Source organism: Argiope bruennichi, chromosome X1, assembly GCF_947563725.1.
Source record: "Argiope bruennichi chromosome X1, qqArgBrue1.1, whole genome shotgun sequence".
In the NCBI taxonomy this organism is placed as follows: domain Eukaryota; kingdom Metazoa; phylum Arthropoda; class Arachnida; order Araneae; family Araneidae; genus Argiope; species Argiope bruennichi.
Genome location: NC_079162.1, coordinates 23,111,518 through 23,130,128, shown reverse-complemented (window position 1 = coordinate 23,130,128; position 18,611 = coordinate 23,111,518). Strand labels below are relative to the sequence as shown.

The 18,611-nt window shown below is 29.3% G+C and overlaps 1 protein-coding gene across 4 annotated transcripts in view; it reads right to left on the bottom strand.

Moving 5' to 3' along the window:
- Nucleotides 1-18,611, bottom strand: part of LOC129958394 (histone-lysine N-methyltransferase SETD2-like) — a 73,920-nt gene that overhangs the window by 10,265 nt on the left and 45,044 nt on the right. For 3 of the 4 annotated variants that reach the window (XM_056070865.1, XM_056070864.1, XM_056070862.1), the window contains 3 exons: nt 14,504-14,857; nt 12,415-12,642; nt 12,031-12,075 (listed from right to left, as the gene is read on the bottom strand). In XM_056070865.1, the coding sequence (XP_055926840.1) occupies nt 12,031-12,075; nt 12,415-12,642; nt 14,504-14,857 (627 nt within the window). The remainder of the gene's footprint in view (nt 1-12,030; nt 12,076-12,414; nt 12,643-14,503; nt 14,858-18,611) is intronic. The other variant, XM_056070863.1, reaches the window with a different exon arrangement.

Here is an 18,611-nt window from a genome sequence, read left to right as displayed (position 1 = left end):
GTCAGCGATTTTAAGCCGAGGGTGCGTCTTAGCTACTCACGCATCACATTCGCTTGCACAGCCCCTTTTTACAGGGGGGCACATTCACACATCTCACAGATAGAACAGATGAAGAACAACCATGCCCGAACCGGGACTCGAACACAGGACGCCCAGATTACGGGGAAGACGCGCTACCCCTATGCCAGGACGCCGGCAATTAATATATATAAAATTCTAAATCCTACCGTACATCATGCTCTTCATTAAAATTTTATATTCGCTTATATATATATATATATATATATATATATATATATATATATATATATATATATATATATATATATATATATATATAACATTATTTTATGTGAAGCAGAATGCAGTTTGAAGACATTGAAGATACTTTTAATTTCGTGACGTCGTTTTATTTCATTTTGAAGAAGCAGGCATATGTACAAGCACACAGAATGACACAGAAAAGGAATGAGAAAAAAGCTCTTGGACATTTTATCCCTAGTCTTATACAACCGGAGAAATTGATAGGGAAAATATTTCTTTACAGTGCTAATATATTATTAAGACTCTGATAGGGATTTTCGTTACACGCGCGGAGAAGGTAGGGGAAACACAGGGAGATTTTAAAAAAGAATTTGCCTCATCAGCGGTATTTTGCCTCTTCACGTGGAGTGTGGGAAAGTTAGACTTTTAGCTGATTCACCAATTTAACAAAGCTTCTCTTGAATTAATTAAATAGAGACAGTGGAATTGGATCACGAAATAAGAGAATATTTTAGAATGAAGTTACTATGGGTTAAATAAAGATAAAATTTTGAAAATTAATTAAATTGAAATTAGAGTTAAAATATCATTACATATATACATTCTGATATTTGATAAGACACTTCGTTTGCATAGTTTTTTTTTTATCTACAATAGCAGAAGACACAGTCTATTATCTAAAACAAATGGTAGACATCTGTTAACATTCATACTATCAATAAATATTTCATAGTTCTTTCTGGCGTTCATTTTCGTAAGAGCAACAAAAATTCCCAAATATAATTTCCCCTACTGAGTGAATGAAAAAACTAATTCAAATGAACTAAATAACTAATTGAAATGAAAAAGTGACAGAAAACAAACATCTTTATCATTTTTTTAATCTATGGCCATAGTGATACTAATTCATTTGTTTTCCTTGTGTAAGTTCAATCAACATGCACTGAATTGAAGAAGAATGTACACACAGAAAGTTACAAATATGTAAAACAATTTTAGAGAAGAAAAAATATCGGCTGTCAAGTAAAAATGTTATTCTATAACAATAAATGGCGAGACTTCTCCTTGCACAAATTTAATTTATTTATTAGGACAAATTCAGACATATTTCCAAATCGAATAACGACATGAATATGGCGAAGGAGGGCGAGACAGGAAGTACAACACCTATATCCCCCCAGTCGGCTAAAATTTAGTGATTAGTAGTAATATTTGAAGGGATAATTGAACATGATATTTTTTTCTGCGCATCAATGACGTGAACAAATACAATATGATTAAAGAATTAAAAAACATTGAAAGTTTACTTCTGAAGTCGGTATTTTTGCAAAATATGTACCAAATATTTGATGAAATAATTTAATTATTGAAAGAAAAAGTTATTGTCTGCAAAATGGACGAATACACTCTGCTATGCGGGGGGGGATGCTGTTTCAAGTAAATGCAATATCAGTATTCGCCCTTTCCAACTTCTACGAAATGTTTCTAGAAAGATTTAGTAATATACTAAATTATTACATATCCACAATGTTGAAGTTTTATCAACTACTTTTAATTAAAGTGATCACACATAAAATTCCAACTATAATAATTTGATAAGATTGTTTTGCAGGTATAAATTTGTAATAGTAAAAACAGCGGACACAATCCATTAAAAAAGAAAGTTAACTATGCACTATGTTAATCCATTAAAAAGAAAGTAACTATTAAACAAAGGATGCACTCCCCTGGTGATTATACAAATGCTTTTTGCACAATCAATAATATAACAAAAGCCACGCGACTTCCAATAGTTTTACACAATCTGTTTCTGTAGCGAAAACTAATTTAAAGCATCTTTCCCATTATGAATAGGATTTCATTTTTAAAAAAATGTATTTTCATAAAGAAACACATATTGATGAATGTGTAGGAGTAATTTGCAAAAAAAGCAATGAACCTCTTAACATTAATTATATACTTTTAAAAGAATATTATAACTCTAAATTGAATTTTTTAACAAAGATAAGATTTAATGAAATAGATATCAGAATAGAAACACTAAAATAAATTGCTTAAAGTACTTTTCTCAGCAGCAATACAGATGTTTGGGAGCTGAATTTTATTCATAATGTTCGAAAATGAATTAAACACAAGATTTTCAACTGTGTAATTCACCTCTTCCCCCCATTCAATTACCTTCCTATTATTTATTACGACTGAGAGATATTTGTATGACTCAATAAAACTTTAGATCAAAGAATTTTGAAATAATAATGAAAAAAAAAATTTCAATCAGAATCATCATGTGCAAGTGATTTTATAACATATATTTTAAGAACACAGCTTCGAAATTTCATAAAATAAAAATCATTCGTAATGTGAACTTCAAAAGGTTTTTTGCTTACAATATGAAGATTTTCAATCAAATTATATGAAATCCACAGAAAACGTAAAAGTAGCTATCGGAGCATTATATTAAATTTCGAAGTAAATAGCTTGTATAATGCAGGAAACACGAATATCGGTAGTTTTTAACTGCCCATGTACCCAACTTGGCGCTTATTTTCTTTCAAAACTTTGAAGCCAGATTTATAGGACAGATATTAGAGCATGCTGAAAAATTCGTGGTAATTATTTTAGGAAATGACGGAAGATAAGTAGAGAAGTACAAGTCAATTTAAATTCGAAATCAGCGTGTAAAATACTTTCCATGAATATCCAATATTATCTTGTGAACTCGATAATTGAAATAATTTTGATTCGTTTTAAACAGGTGTATAATATGTTGTAAAGAAGGTGATAACTTTATTGATTGAATTTTCACTTATTGACTGAAATTATATAAAGTTTAACACTTTATGTCATTTAAAGCATTCTTCAATTGGAACTATCTACCCATTTTTACCTCTAGAATAGGCAGTCGATATATAGAATGGAATTAAGTCAATCTTTCATTATTTACAACAATTATTTATCTGCAAAATATCTTGATTTTTATGTATAAAAATTTTCAATTGATTTAAATTACACTTTTTATTAAAGCACAAAAATCAGAAATTCCTAATTTCAATGTTACAATAACAATGTACACACCATGCTATTTATCTTGAATCAAAATAAAGACAATTTTTTTAAGAAAGCATTAATAATGAGACCTGTTTGAATTTAACACATAGAAGATGGCACAATATAGGTGTTCCCCCATTGAAATATACTAAAGTTTACGGAAAATGAATCGCATAATACTGTTTACTGCTTCTAATACTGTTTTTGAATTCGAGTCATGGATATTAGAAAGTCAAGACAAATTTAGAAAGTATTTTTCTGTTTTGAACATTAAAGACCAACAAACTAAATTTACTAGCTTTTTAAATTTAGCAAGATGGAAAAAGAGAAAAACACGACAGCAGACTAAATGTAAATAAACCAAAAGATAACAATATTTATTTTCATTCGTTGGAAATCTAATTTAGACAGTATATAAAAAAAAAAAGCTTGGATTTGCTAACTACATGTGAGAACTGGAATTAATTTTCATCAAAAATAAATGTTATAGATATATGAGGGCATTAGATACACAATCAGATTTAGCAGGCAAGACCACATATATAGGACAAATTGCCATAAAATTCAAGACATTTCTTTTTAGGGAAGAACTTCGCAATAATAAAGTTCAAAAGATTTTTTTTTTTTTTTACTACTTGCGAAAAGTAATCTTTCCCCCGTTTTAAAATGTCATAAATGACTGACAGGCATTTATCCAAATAAAAATTACAAACACAGATAATCTCGGCCGATGAGGATTGTGAGCGTCTCTAGTTCACAGAATTTCTTGTTTCTGAAGGCCATGTATCGCTGAATAATTTGCCAAATGAAAAACTCTTTCATTTTCTATTCATATGGATACATACATATTTAAATATTATCACGCGATCTATGCACATTTCATGCCCACCAATCCAAGAGAAGGTTGAAGGCTTTGCATTTTAAAATACTTGTAGATAACTAGTGCCAGCTACATACAGAAATAAATTCGAAATTATCGTGATCGCGATATCGCAAGTTTTTTTTTTTTATATATAAAGTGGATAATATTCATACAGACACGCAATTAAACCAAACCTAATGACGATTTTCTCATATGTAGCAACGATTTAAATGCAACTCGCAAGATGGTACTGATTCTATTGACTTGTTTAATGAAATCAACATTTATTGTTGTTTTGCCTTCCAGGATCAAAATAACACAAATATCGCAATTTTTATTTAAAAATTCTTCAATTGAACTGTTTCAAAATTTACAATTACAGTTCTGAAGATTATATTAACCCTATGAATTACCGTCGCACATGCAGTAAAAGATCTCTCAAAGCTGAAAATTAAAAAAAAAAAAAAAAAGTTGCGATGCAACATTGATCATGAGCAATAAACACCTTTAACCATATTATCGATCGGATGTATATTAGCCAGAAAAACGAAATGATGCTATTATCAGAGAACTTACAAAGAAACATGAGAGAAAATGAAGCACCAATTCTTATTCTACCAAGTTCTTACTAACTATAGTAATTAGTCAAGTAATAATTTAAAAGAAATTTTAATGAACTAATTCTATAAAATTGGCGCCAACGTGGGGCGCAAATTTATAGGTATTAGTCAAGTAATAATTTAAAAGAAATTTTAATTAACTAATTCTATAAAAATTACATTCTTTAAGTAAACATGGGTGCCTCACATGCAAGCAAGGGAACCGCACACAGACTGAAGAAAAACTCCGGAAATACTCTGTTTCCGGTGCCAGGGGTTGCCAGAATGTTCGCTTAAGGCAGAGATCTGCAATCCCATCCGGTGACGCATTACAGTTCTGGTGCTACACTACATCAATTTATGCAATGCAGCAGAGGCTTACCAACAGTGTTAAAATAAATCCCATAAAATCGAAAATACAATTCCTCTATTTAGTTTCAAAATAACTCATTATAATTAATTTTACATGCAGTTAAAAACATTGATGCATTAATTAGATCAGTAAAATCTTCACCCTCTTAATTTGTTTAAAAATTCAGATACTGATCCTAAATTTCACTTTCATTGCTAAAAATTTTCTAGGAACTTTGTAAACAAAAGCTCTTAATTTCTTTACTGACCATCAAAAGATTGCCAATATTTGATTCTTTTTTTTTTTTTTTTTTTAAGACTTGAAATTTAGTTGCACTAATTCCTGAAAAAATATGATTATATTTTCTTCTATATTTTAGTATATACAAGGTGTTGCCGAATTCGACCGACAAACTCAGAGGGGTGATGGTAGGCATCAAGAGGATAAAGAATCACCATACAACATGGGGTCCCAAACGACGTTTAGGGGGTGAAAATCGCAAAAATATAGGGAGTCGGAGAACTGTTGGAAACTGTAAAAAAATTAATAAAAAAATAATAAATGATGTTTCAAGTATGAATTTTTTTAAGTGAAAGCACATTCTTAAAGGCTACTTTTCATGTAAGTAACATGCCGATTTAATGAACCAGGGGGTCGTAAATTATTGAAAACGAAAAAGTAGTTTAGAACCCTTATCTTCAAAAATATTTAAACTTTAAGAAAAATAAAAGCTTGAAAATTTGAAGAATTTTATATTAATTAATTTGATATAAGTCTGTAGTGTGAAAACTGAGGAGGTTTTAAAATATTCAAGAAAAACTAAAATGTTTGCCGGGAAACATCGCTGCAACATCAGCACCGTTGTTTATAGAGGGTGTTACCAAATTCGAAAGGTAAATTTAGAGAAGTGATAGTAGACATTAAGGAGATGAAAAATTATCATAAAACATAGGGTCGCAGGAGACGTTTATTCTGTGAAACTCGCAAAAACAGACATCGAAGAGACAATGAGCCTGGAGAAGAGAATGGCCCATGAATGAGAGGATTTGGAACAAGGTAGTCGAGAAGAAGACGCTTTCTCGTATGTAAATTTTCCATGCGTTCGAGGAATATAAAAACAGCGAGCATTGCAGAATTGATGGTTCGATGAGAATAAAAGCAGCTTGTATTCCTTAAAGAGCAGTGCAGAATTGATTGTCGATAAGTTTCATTCGCAAACAACATGTCAGATTTCAAGGATGACGAATATGTGGATATGCATTTAATTTACGGCCCAGCAGATGGTAATGGACGCCTAGCACAAAGAATATACCAAGAGCAATATCTAAATAGGCGTTGTCCACACCACAGCACCTTTGCAAATATTGATCGACGGTTGCTGGAGACAGGATCCTTCAAAATAACGAGGCCAAATGCAGGGTAAGAACGCAGTGTGCGCACACCTGAAACAGAAAACCGAGTTCTGCATCGTTTTGCCGATACCCCATCCACAAGCACGCTATCAGTTGCAGTTGAATTGGGTATTCGGCACGCTGGATGCTTGGTGCCACACAGGAAGATACACTCTTTCCTGCAAGGTTTTTATTCTCAGATTTTATCTCAGACCTGTTGATTGGCCGCCACTTTCCCCGGACCTTAATCCCTTGGATTTCTTCTTCTGGGCCACATGAATTCTCTTGTTTATCAGACACCTTTGGAAACAGTGGAAAATCTCGTAGCACGGATCGTCGTCGCTGCTGGAGAAATCGCAAGCACAATCGCTGCAACATCGGCACCGATGTTTACCGGCAAACATTTTAGTTTTTCTTGAATATTTTAAAACCTCCTCAGTTTTCACACTACAGACATATCAAATTAAAGAGTATAAAATTCTTCAGATTTTCAAGCTTTTATTTTTCTTAAAGTTTAAATATTTTTGAAGATAAGGATTCTAAACTACTTTTTCGTTTTCAATAATTTACGACACCCTGATTCATTAAATTGGCATGTTACTTACATGAAAAATAGCCTTTAAGCTTTCACTAAAAAAAAAATTCATACTTGAAACATCATTTATTAATTTTTTACAGTTTCCAACAGCTCTCCGACTCCCTACATTTTTTCGATTTTCACCTCCTAAACGTCGTTTGGGACCCCATGTTGTATGGTGATTCTTTATGCTCTTGATGCTTACTATCACCCCTCCGAGTTTGTCGGTCGAGTTCGACAACACCCTGTAGATCGTTAGCAATAAATCACCTAAATTTGTAGTAGTATGATCATGAAATTATTTAATTGAACTTTAACGAGGAATGTGTTTTTAACCATTTTTAATTTGGTTCGAATTTAAAAATGCTTAAACAACTGGATATATTTGTAATATTTATATTTCAATAACAACAAAAATGAATTAATAAATAGGATCAAAGTAATTAATAAATGCCTAATACTGGATAATGATGACATAAGCAAAATGATATTGAATAAAATGAAATGAATAAATATAAAAATTTATAAAAAGTTTTCTGAAATTAGTTAAATTTTTAAAAGTGAATAATGTTTCTACAAGATAAAATAATACGAAAAGAGTTCATGCATAAAGCACTGTCAACACCACGGGGGAAAAAATGGTATGTTTATTTTTATAAAACCATTCCAATTCAAAAAGGAACGAAAAAAAAAAAAAAACCCTTCAACAGCGGTACCATGAAGAAAATATTAGAACTTCCATCATCTTTAAGCAAGGAACTTTTGATGAAATAATTTCTTTTGGATTTCCCCATTTTTCCACTACCACTTCTAAGCTATTCGATTTTGTGGTATTGATTTGGAATGATGCTTCATACTTGTTTTTCTTTTAGCGTAATTAGTGTCTAACAATGCATTCAATTTTGTATCGATTGCGCCTGGATGGCATGCCATATTAAAGAAAGAATGTAAGCTCTTATAATAACAGAGGCTATATAAAATGAACATAGAAACAAAATTCAAAAATTTTTGTTAAAGAAACTTTAAAAAAAAATCCAGTATAATTAATACAAAATATTCGATATTTTCGCCAAAAATAGATTTTTTTTTAGCTTAGTCACCTACCTAAGAGAAGTTATAAATAAAGATTGTAACAATGAGTAGGAATTCGGATGTGTTTCGAGTCTGAAGCGAATAAGTTCTCGTCACTAACAGAAGTTCACTAAAGTTCATACGAACAATATAGAATGCGGAAAAGACACAATAATATTGTTGTTTCTTGAAAAGGCTAGAGAATGGAATTCGTAAAAACATGCACAAACTATTTTTTATGTAGTGCTTTCACATGAAAGCTGCACATAAGAAAAATGAACCGCTCAAACATTATATTCCCATATATTCATTTATATGGGTATACTTAAGACTTAAAAAACAATGCATTTTATTCAAAAAGAATTAGAAGATAACTTCATATTGCCTTATCTTCATTTTTAGGCACTTGTTCTTATCGTCAAATACTTTTTTTTTTCCCTCGGGACTATTGCAAACTAATATTTCCCCCCTCCCCAAAAAATAGATTTCTTTTTCCATACATGCATTGGTTTTTCATAATACGTTATATATGTTACATTCGTTATAGAAGTTAACATTCTCTGAATAACCATTTTAATCATCATTTATAAAGATATCCTTATCTAAAGTCTATACAAATTTTAGAAGTACTTTCTATTAAACGTTTTTATTATGGAGAATAATTGAAAGAAAAGCCGAAGAAAAAAATTAATTCCCCGATTATTTCATTATAATACTGAATGTAAAATCTGAAAAATTTAGATACTAATGTATTTAACAAGTTTAATGCATATTTGGAAAAGCTCTTTTAGTTTAGTTGAAAAGCTACCATGGTACATATTTTTTTGTAGTTAAATGCAGTCGATATTTCATAGTAAATAATTCATAGTAAAATAATCTGCAGCCTAATAAATTAGAATGCAAAAGATATATTTTATTGTTAAATAAACCTAATTTATAATTACAAAACTACTAAAGTGATTTATGGAGAATTCACATACTTTAGCAACAGCAAAACAACTTTTCTTAGCATGCATATTGCAAAAGAGTGTCGAAAATAATTGCATATGTTTTATAAAATTTGCTTTAACCATTAACCAGATTTCAGTCAAAGAAATATCATAACAAAATAAGCTTAATAGATTAGAAAAACCTACAAATCCATTGCAATTGTATAAATAAAATTACAATTCTTTACAGAACTATTCAGTGAATTCTAAATAAGAGAAAAGGGCCATTTACCTTATACATGTATAACACAAATGCTTCAGTTTTCTTAATAATTCCACCAACAGGTGATCGAAATAATTAAAGTAAAAACTTCATTTTTCATAAATCATGTTGTTATCTTAGCTGAGAGACAAAGAGAAATCAGAATTCAAAGTCAAGGAAAACAACTCTATCGCCCTATTCATCTCCATTAATAAAAATTATGAGCGTGTGTTGACGTTCTATAGGCCAGACCGTTTATGTATGAAGATTACCGTTTATATACCAAGTTTATTATCGTTTACATATCAAGTTTATTATCATTTTTATATATCAACTTAAAAAAGCGAATCTGAAATGGGTATGTCCACAGTTTATTCGTAAATAAGAAAAATAAAAATCCTTTTTTTTTTTGTTGCTTGATTTAAAAATTTAAAAAACGAACAGGAAGATAAGAATTCCTTATTTCGACAAATGTTCTGGAATTACTTCTTTTAGTGCAAACATTTTAAAGAAAAATTAAAAAGTCCACAGTTAAATGACTGAATCACCTAATAAACTGTGAAAAGAATGAACAATTTTCTTACATTAGCTGATATAGAGACGACTTTGGCCTCTTTCTTTTAGTACATCTCTAGTTGCTTTGAGTCCAATTACATAAAGTTTTATATTTGAAGGATTATCAATGTGAGGAATGAAAAATTAAGGTTGTCCAAGAAAAATTTGAAAATAATATAATTACGAAAATAGCCCCAAAAAATAATTTTCAAGTATTTTTAAAAAACCACATATCACTTAGAGCATTTTGCTTAATTTTAATTTGCAGATTGTGATTTTTTTAGATAAGAAGTGTCTAGATATTTTCTTGATGGACTTTACAGGATTTACAGTGTTGGTACCATAATCGCTTTAAATTGATTTCCTTAATGTCAAAATAGAAACACTCAGGGTTAATGTAGAGTATTTAACAATAAAGAATTGCAAAAACTTGCTTAAAATAAGAAGTATGCATACCTCTCCCCTCTGTATAAAATGAAAAGTTGAAATCCATTGTGCTTTTAAAAACGTTCTTTACAGATTTAATTCAAATCCAACATATGAAAAGATTGTGCCACTTTCAACAGCCTTTTTTTGGAATATGGATGGTAAGGTTTAAAATTGTAAATTAAAAATAAATAATTATAATTATAAAAAGTATAAATTATAAAAAGATAAAAATTATAAAAATAAAAGTAAATTATAAAAAGATTTTCATTTCTGATATATTATATATATGTAATATTATTTGTTGTGAAGCATGATGCAGTTTGAAGACAATGAAGATACTTTTAATTTTGTGACATCGTTTTATTTCATTTTGAAGAAGCAAGCATATGTACAAGCGATGAGCACACAGAAACGGAATGAGGAAAAAAGCTCTTGGACATTTTATCCTTGGTCTTATATGACCTATGATTTTGATAGGGAAAATGTTTCTTTACAGTGCTAATGTATTATGAGATTTCGATAGGGATTTTCATTAAACGGATGGACAAGGTACGGGGAAACACAGGGAGATTTTAAAAAAGAATTTGCTTGATCAGCGGTATGTTATCTCTTCACGCGTAGTGTGGGAAAGTTAGATTTTAGCTGATTCTACATTTTAACAAAACTTCTCTTGAATTAATTAAGTAGAGACAGTGGAATTGGGTCACGAAATAAGAGAATATTTTAGAATGAAGTTACTATGAAAATTAATTAAATTGAAATCAGAGTTAAAATATCATTACATATTATATATATATATATATATATATATATATATATATATATAAAGGGTGTTCGGTTAATGGACCAATAAATTCAGTGTATTGTAAGAAGGCATGAAGAGGGACAAAAAATTCTAATGGAATATGGTTTCTCAAACCATGTCGAAAGGGATGAAAATCGCGAAAAACACACACAGGTTTCGACGTCACGTTTGATCAACAAAAAGTACAACAATAACTACAAAGAGATTTATTTGATTAATATTAGAAGAGTTGTGAAAGTGGCGGTCGATAACGTTAAACAATTTCCAGATGCGCTCGAAGATAACATGTATGCATTTTATGTCTGCCGCAGAGACGACAATCCACGATTCGAGATCCTCGGTTGTGTTTATCAGCATTACATAAACAAGTAATTTAAGGTGACCCCATAGGAAAAACTACACGCACTGGGATTCGGCGAAAGTTAAAGTAAACTGTGTTTCTGGCGAGCCCAGTTTACCTCTTTCAGTATAGAACATCGAAATGATTACGCCCTTCGCCATGCATGAATCACATGACTCGCTACACTGTGATAGGCATATTTTGCAACATTTCAGGGTGTCTCAAGTCTTATGATGACTTATAATATTCAAATTGAACAACTTCTCCCAGCTAAAATACTGCATAAAAAATAATTTGATAAAATGAATAAGAAAAAAAAATGAAATTAAAATGCTAAAAGCTTCATTAATAATTTTTCAAGATGCACAAAGGGAAATATTTTTTAAAAAGAATAACAGAAGAAACTGTCTACAAATAATAATGAAAAATGATCAATGCAGAATTTTGTTTAAAAAAATCAAGTAACTATAACAGTTAAAGAAATGCAAGATATTAAAGTAGACTCATAAGAATTAAATATTTGCATAATTCTATCAGAGGTTTTACCTTTTTATGTGATCTACGTGAATGTGTTTCAATACGCTTATGTTCCTAAAATAAATAAAAATTCATAAGAAATTATAAATTGAAATAAAACAAATGAATAATAGAATAAGCAAATAAGTAATAAAATAAACAAATAAATAATGATGTATAAAGCATGCAAACTCAAAAAAAAAAAAAAAATTAAAACAAAAGTAAGAGAAAATGGCATACTGTAATAAGCTTCAAGAGAAACTCCAAACCAGCTTTAATAATAGCAAAGGGAGAATAAAATAATAATCAAATTCAATTAACAAAATACAATAAATAATGCTAGTAAACTGAAATGAATAAGACTATTAACATGTCCATTTAAGAAATTTAATATATATGAAGAAAAAAATATACTTTGTGTAGAGGTTCATCATATGTTGGAGTATCACCATCTACAATTTCTGTAGTTTCATCACAAATTGGTGGATCCCATTGTGTCTGCCGGGTTAAAATATGATAATAATAAATATTTCCTTCAGAATCTGTAGCAGTTTTCCAGTTTGGAGGGAGTTTAGAGGGAACTGGTTTAACACTTGATTCTCCATTTGTATGTGTGTATGTATATGAGGGCTGGACTGGAATCTGCAATAAAAAGTTCATAACAATAATAATATTTCTCATTAACAAGAAAAAAATATATAGCTGATATATTGAATCAAACATCAAAATTAAGTTACTAACTTCATGCAAACAAATGATATTAAAATGAAAAAATTAAAGTCAAAGATAAAAAAAAGTACTTGCAAAGATAGAATTACCGGTCAACGTTGACGATTAGAATAAAAAAAAATATTTCAACAAGCTTTAACCCTTTCTGGCACAACAAATTATTAATTATTGCTAAAAATTGAATCCCAGATATAAAAACAGCTTGGAACTATTTCATGTTTAATATTATTTAATTATTCAAGATCAATTAATTAACAGCATCTACATTAAATAATTAAAACCATCCATCTTTCATTTGAATCCAGATTATGTTGCCAAATAGGTTCCACCACACCCTTTTCATCACAAATACAGAAAAGAAATGCGAATTATTTTATATTTGTATACATAAATGAAAATTATTTTTATTGAGGCAAATGTTACACAATTTACAAAAAAGATACATCCAATTATAATCATTAACCAATGGGAGTATCATCACTGAAAGGTTTCATATATTAAAATTTGAATTTTTGAGAAATATTTTTGTAGCATGCCAGTAGTTTAAAAAATATTATTTGAAGTAACAGTCAGCAGATACGCTCTTCTTGCTGCATGATTTACCAATAAACATGCATAAATTCTTTTCCTTTATCAATTTTATATGAAACTGACATTTCCTTTTTGTAATTGCTATACAATTTTTTGAACACCGTTTTAAAAACTTCACGATTTTGATGCAAGAAAATGAAACTGAACATAAAATATATAATAGTGTAATAACACTTTTATCATGACCTTATGCCAATAAAACAAATTGCATCCTAAACAACAAATAATAGACATGTCAGTATAGAAACATGTTTACTTCAAACTGCCTAGTAAATTTCTCAAACTAGAACAATTTAAGTGATAATGATAGTATACGTCTAGCAATAATATATGTTTGTTTTTAAATGAAATCAATTTGTAAGAAATTAATTTTGTTTTAAATTAATGAAGGCAAAGAAGCTGTAATTATTTTCAGACATGACACAGGCTTGGAACAAGCTAAACTTCATAAAATGATGAATTGTACCAAATAAACACCAAGAAGTAAAATAAGTATGATTAATTGAACAATAAAATGAATAAATTTATACAAAAAGTACTTCAAATATTAAAAATACTGAAAAATTATGGAATAAAAAAATAATTAATGGATCATAAAAATGACAAAATTCAATTCCAAAAACGCTGACATCAGTGTTTCTGTGGAAATGTGTCAAGTTTGAATTTTATAAGTACTGAATTTTTAATTGATCGGTCAGTGACAGAACAACTTATTACTCAAAGTAAAATTAAAGTTGATAAAAATAAAAAAATATATATATAATTTTTAAATATAAGTTGTGTTCATGACCTATTATGTAGATTTCCTTTTCTCAGGGTTTAATAAGTTACAATCTAAATGAAGTCTTACAAATTATAAATCAAAACTGGTTATAAATTTTTTTATAAAAAAAACAGACATACCTCTTTGTATTAAGAATAATATAATTAAAGCGCTACATTTTAATAATATGACTCTTAAAATTAAGCTATACATAGTATATATTGCAACTCAAACACACAATATAATAACATTCACATATAATTTATTTTGTGAAAATGCTTCTTTAAAAAAGCTAAAATATTTTAAATAACTGAAAATTCAGGCCTGAAACCATACGGCACAGCCATTTGTAAGGAGCAACTTATGTTTTGCAATAAACATTTGTTGAAAATGAATTATCAGAAAATGAATAAAACTAACCTGTTCTGAAAGCGCAGTAATTTGTTGCTGTGGATAATAACCACCATTCTGGTTGACAACATATGGATTTGGATTTGCCATATATGAAGGAAACAAAGAAGATGTGGGAAAACCATTAGGACCAGGAACACAACCTGAATTTGGAACAGGAGGAAATAATGATGATTGTAAAATAGGATTTATAGTTGGTACAGTTGGTTCTGTTTTAACAGCTGGTACAGTAGGCACTGCAGGTGAGGAATTCATGTTTGCAACAACAATCAAATTTGAAGATGGAGGCACATTATTATTTTGACAAGAATTTAAGTTATTTGATTGTTGAGTCACAGGTGGCAGTGATCCAAGAACAGGTATCTGAAAATAATTTAAATATTGATTTAATATCATAACTCATTTTGATAAATACAGCAGAATAATAAAATTAGCAGTTGAATGAAAATATCAAATAAAAATCTTGTTTTGATTTTTGGATGATAGAGAAGTAAAAATAGAAAAAATATAGAACTTACTCCTGTCACATTCACACAAAATAATTTAATAACACAATTTTGAAAATCTATATAAATAAATAGGAGGTATAAAGAGGGAAAAATAACAAAAATTGTTACTGCATAATTAAAAATCTTTCATATTTCCAAGTGAACAGCATCATAAATGCAAGTAGCAACTAAGTAGTTCACAAATCTAATTCATTACAAGAAATTAACTTCAACTGTTAATGATATTTTTTAAATATTTCTATGCATACAAATGCAGACTTTCTGGAATCAGTTTTCTAATTACAGATACTAGGAACAAAAAGATAAGAGGGAATATACTCGAAAAACGATACTTCCTTTCTTTAGAGATATATTTCATAAGTTTGAAAAACATGGTTTTGGAGATATTTTTGCAATCATATCACAACTGCAGGAAAATTAAACACGAAAAATTAAAATACATTAAATTAAAATGGTATGTTCCATAATTCTAGACAAAAAGAAAATTCAAGAATGACCAAAAAACTGATTATATGCTTTTAAAAGTATACTTTCAATTTGCAAAACACGTTCAGATTGTAAAAAAATTTTTTATAAACGCAGAGTAATTTGAAATTCTTTTTTCTCTGTATTTAAATAAATACACATAATATATCTCGAAATTTTATTTAACATGTTGACTGCCAATCATCAGATAACTCATGTTAATAATAGTTCTTTAAAAGAAACTTGGTAATTAATGTGTTAATTAGAATGACATTTTTTTAAATTTCTGGAATAACAAAATATCACTTTCTTTTCAGTATAAATAATATCTCGGAAAAGTTGATAAAATTGCAAGAAACTGAAAATCGAAGCAATTGATGGTTGATAAATATTTTGTACTATGTGACAGGCACATAAGTCACACACAAAAACATAAAAAGGTAACGTAAAACATTGTAAAAAAAATATTGCGTGCACGTTTTGCGGGTAATTTGTGTTTACTAATGATATAGTAAATGATACAAATATAAAAACACATATAAACTATTTTAGCTTCGGAAACTTTATGAGTAGAGTAAAACAGGCCCATTCAAGCAGGAATGCTATCACTACTAGTCCACCTTAATATCTTTTACTATCAAATGCCTAGGTTAGTGCCGGTCGCTATAGGAATAGGCAGGCTACCGAACGCAAATTCCATTTCGTGAATGTATAAGTTCATTCACATTTGTTAACTTTGTGCTCGTAATGAAAAAATTGGCTATATACTTTTTTATACATTTAATTTTGATTATGAAAGTTCATCCAACTCAAAATTATTAAATCACTCTAAATATTGGAAATACCAGGTACTTTTATTGTATGCATACAAAGAACAACAAAATCAAATGAAAAAACTAAATATTTGTGCGTCTAATGATTGCATGATAAGGAAAAAGGAATCAATTAAGGAATCTAAAGTATATTAGATTTAATTAATACCATAAAAAACAATCATTTTTATATCATTTGTACAAAATGCAGATAAACAATTAACTCTCTGGAGCAAATGCGAGTAATCAGCAAGTTTAGCAAAAAAAAAAAAAAAAAAAAAAAGATAATATAATTAATCGCAATTGTTTCATATTTTTCTCAGTGATTCGCTTTTCATAATGAAACTTTAACTTCTCTGTCAACATGGGAAGTGATTTTCTTACAGATGGTTCTTTTTGTTGGACATAAAAATTGGGATTGTTTGAAATATAACATATGGATTAGATTGTTTGCTATATAACATAGTTAGCGAATCTGTCAGTTTCACAATTTCGATGAAAAGGACTTTTACTATGTTTTTCAAGTGTTCCCAAAATCTCCCTTTTCATCTAATATTGAAACTCCATTTCTAATTGTGAATTCTGAAACCCTAACCGCTTGAAAAGTTCTTTACATAGCTCGTGGAAAGGAACTTTCAGATTCCACAGAGTAAAACTATACATCGTTATGCGCATTTTATGTACTTGCGATTTTAAGATTTCTTCTTTCATGAATTAGAAAGGCGTTTTTTAAAAAATGCCAAGATTTACGAAACAAGAAAAAATTGTCAAAAAAAAAAAAAAAACCGAAAATCATTAATTTTAACCAGAAAAAAAGGTCAACATTTTTTTTTTTTAAACGGTAAGCTAAATGAATATAAAGACAGATGCAACATTAGCAAATGACCAAAAATTCTTTAACTGCCTCAGAATTGTGCCAAACATAAAATATAACCCTGACTTTCGTTGCGTTACTCTAATTGGAAATAGATCTTTTGTAACAAAACTTGTTCCCATAGCGACCTTTATCAATTTAGACACTAATCAGGAAGAGGACTCGTGCCAGATAGTCAGTAATGATTCTGGAAGGATAAAATTTTATGAAACTGGAAATAGCTCCAAGCTTTTCAGTTTTCGCTAATTAATTTGAAGTTAATTTAAATTTTAGTACATCACAGCTTAAAGAAAAAGATCTTTGGCACTTGAACAGGCATGGTAAAAATTATTCCTGATTATAATAAATAATTTAGTCAAAACTGATGTTATATATACGTAACAATAGTGTACCTTACTACGATTATATAAGATAAATCGTATTCTGATTCTTATGTTCATTTTGCTTATCTAATAAACCATACATTGGAAAGATTTCTCTTGCATCATGTGTTTCCTATATAGTTCCAAAAATTTGATATTTGCATTAAATATAAAATAGAAACAGCCCTAAAACAAAATTTTATGTCTTTATTAACATGGTACTATTACGCCTTAATATTTTGAGCAAAATATTGTTGCCCCTTAATTTATGAATACCAGCTTAAATTCGTCTTAAGAAATGGAATACCAAATTATGTAAAAGAAACAGTTCCACTAAAAAGAAATGACTTTTATTTCCGCAGAGAAATAAAGAACATATCTTGCAAAATTAAATACCAAAGCAAAACTGTATGATAATTCGCTGCACGACTCTTCAATATAATTTGAATGTATATTTTTAATTTAAAAATATTTCAGGGAAAACTGACAACCAATATTAAAAATTCGTCCCTGCACAACTAAAAAAATTGAAATTTTAAAATAAAGTTTTTCTATTCTCTTTTACATAAAGTAATAGATATGGAAAACAGACAAAAACGGGTTCTTATAGATTCAAATTTGGCACACTTTTTTTGATCACCTATAAGATTATAGAGGTCTATATGCATAACTAGAAATGTTGTAATTATCAAAACTCGAAGAGACAACTTATTCTGTAAAAAGAACCAAGGGAAACAAAGATTAAGACTAACATTCAAAATAACAATATGTTGGTTTGCTGCCTTCAGGGGTGTTTGTGGGACCCCAAAAAATCCCCTGAAACTTTTACGGACTTACTACCGACATTTTGGAGTTTCGAGAAGGGGGGGGGGGGAGAAATGAAAAATTACGATTATGAAGTATTGAATGACCTAATTATAAAAGTTCAATGAATTACTTTTTTTGTAAAATTAAGACCTTTGAATCCAGGTCACGTGATCGCACATCTGGTCGAACGAAGCTCTCCCTTTTTTTTCTGCCGCGCCTAATTGCCGAAAAGAATCCAGAAGAGAATGTCCGAGAACGATTATGAAGTATTGAATGACCTAATTATAA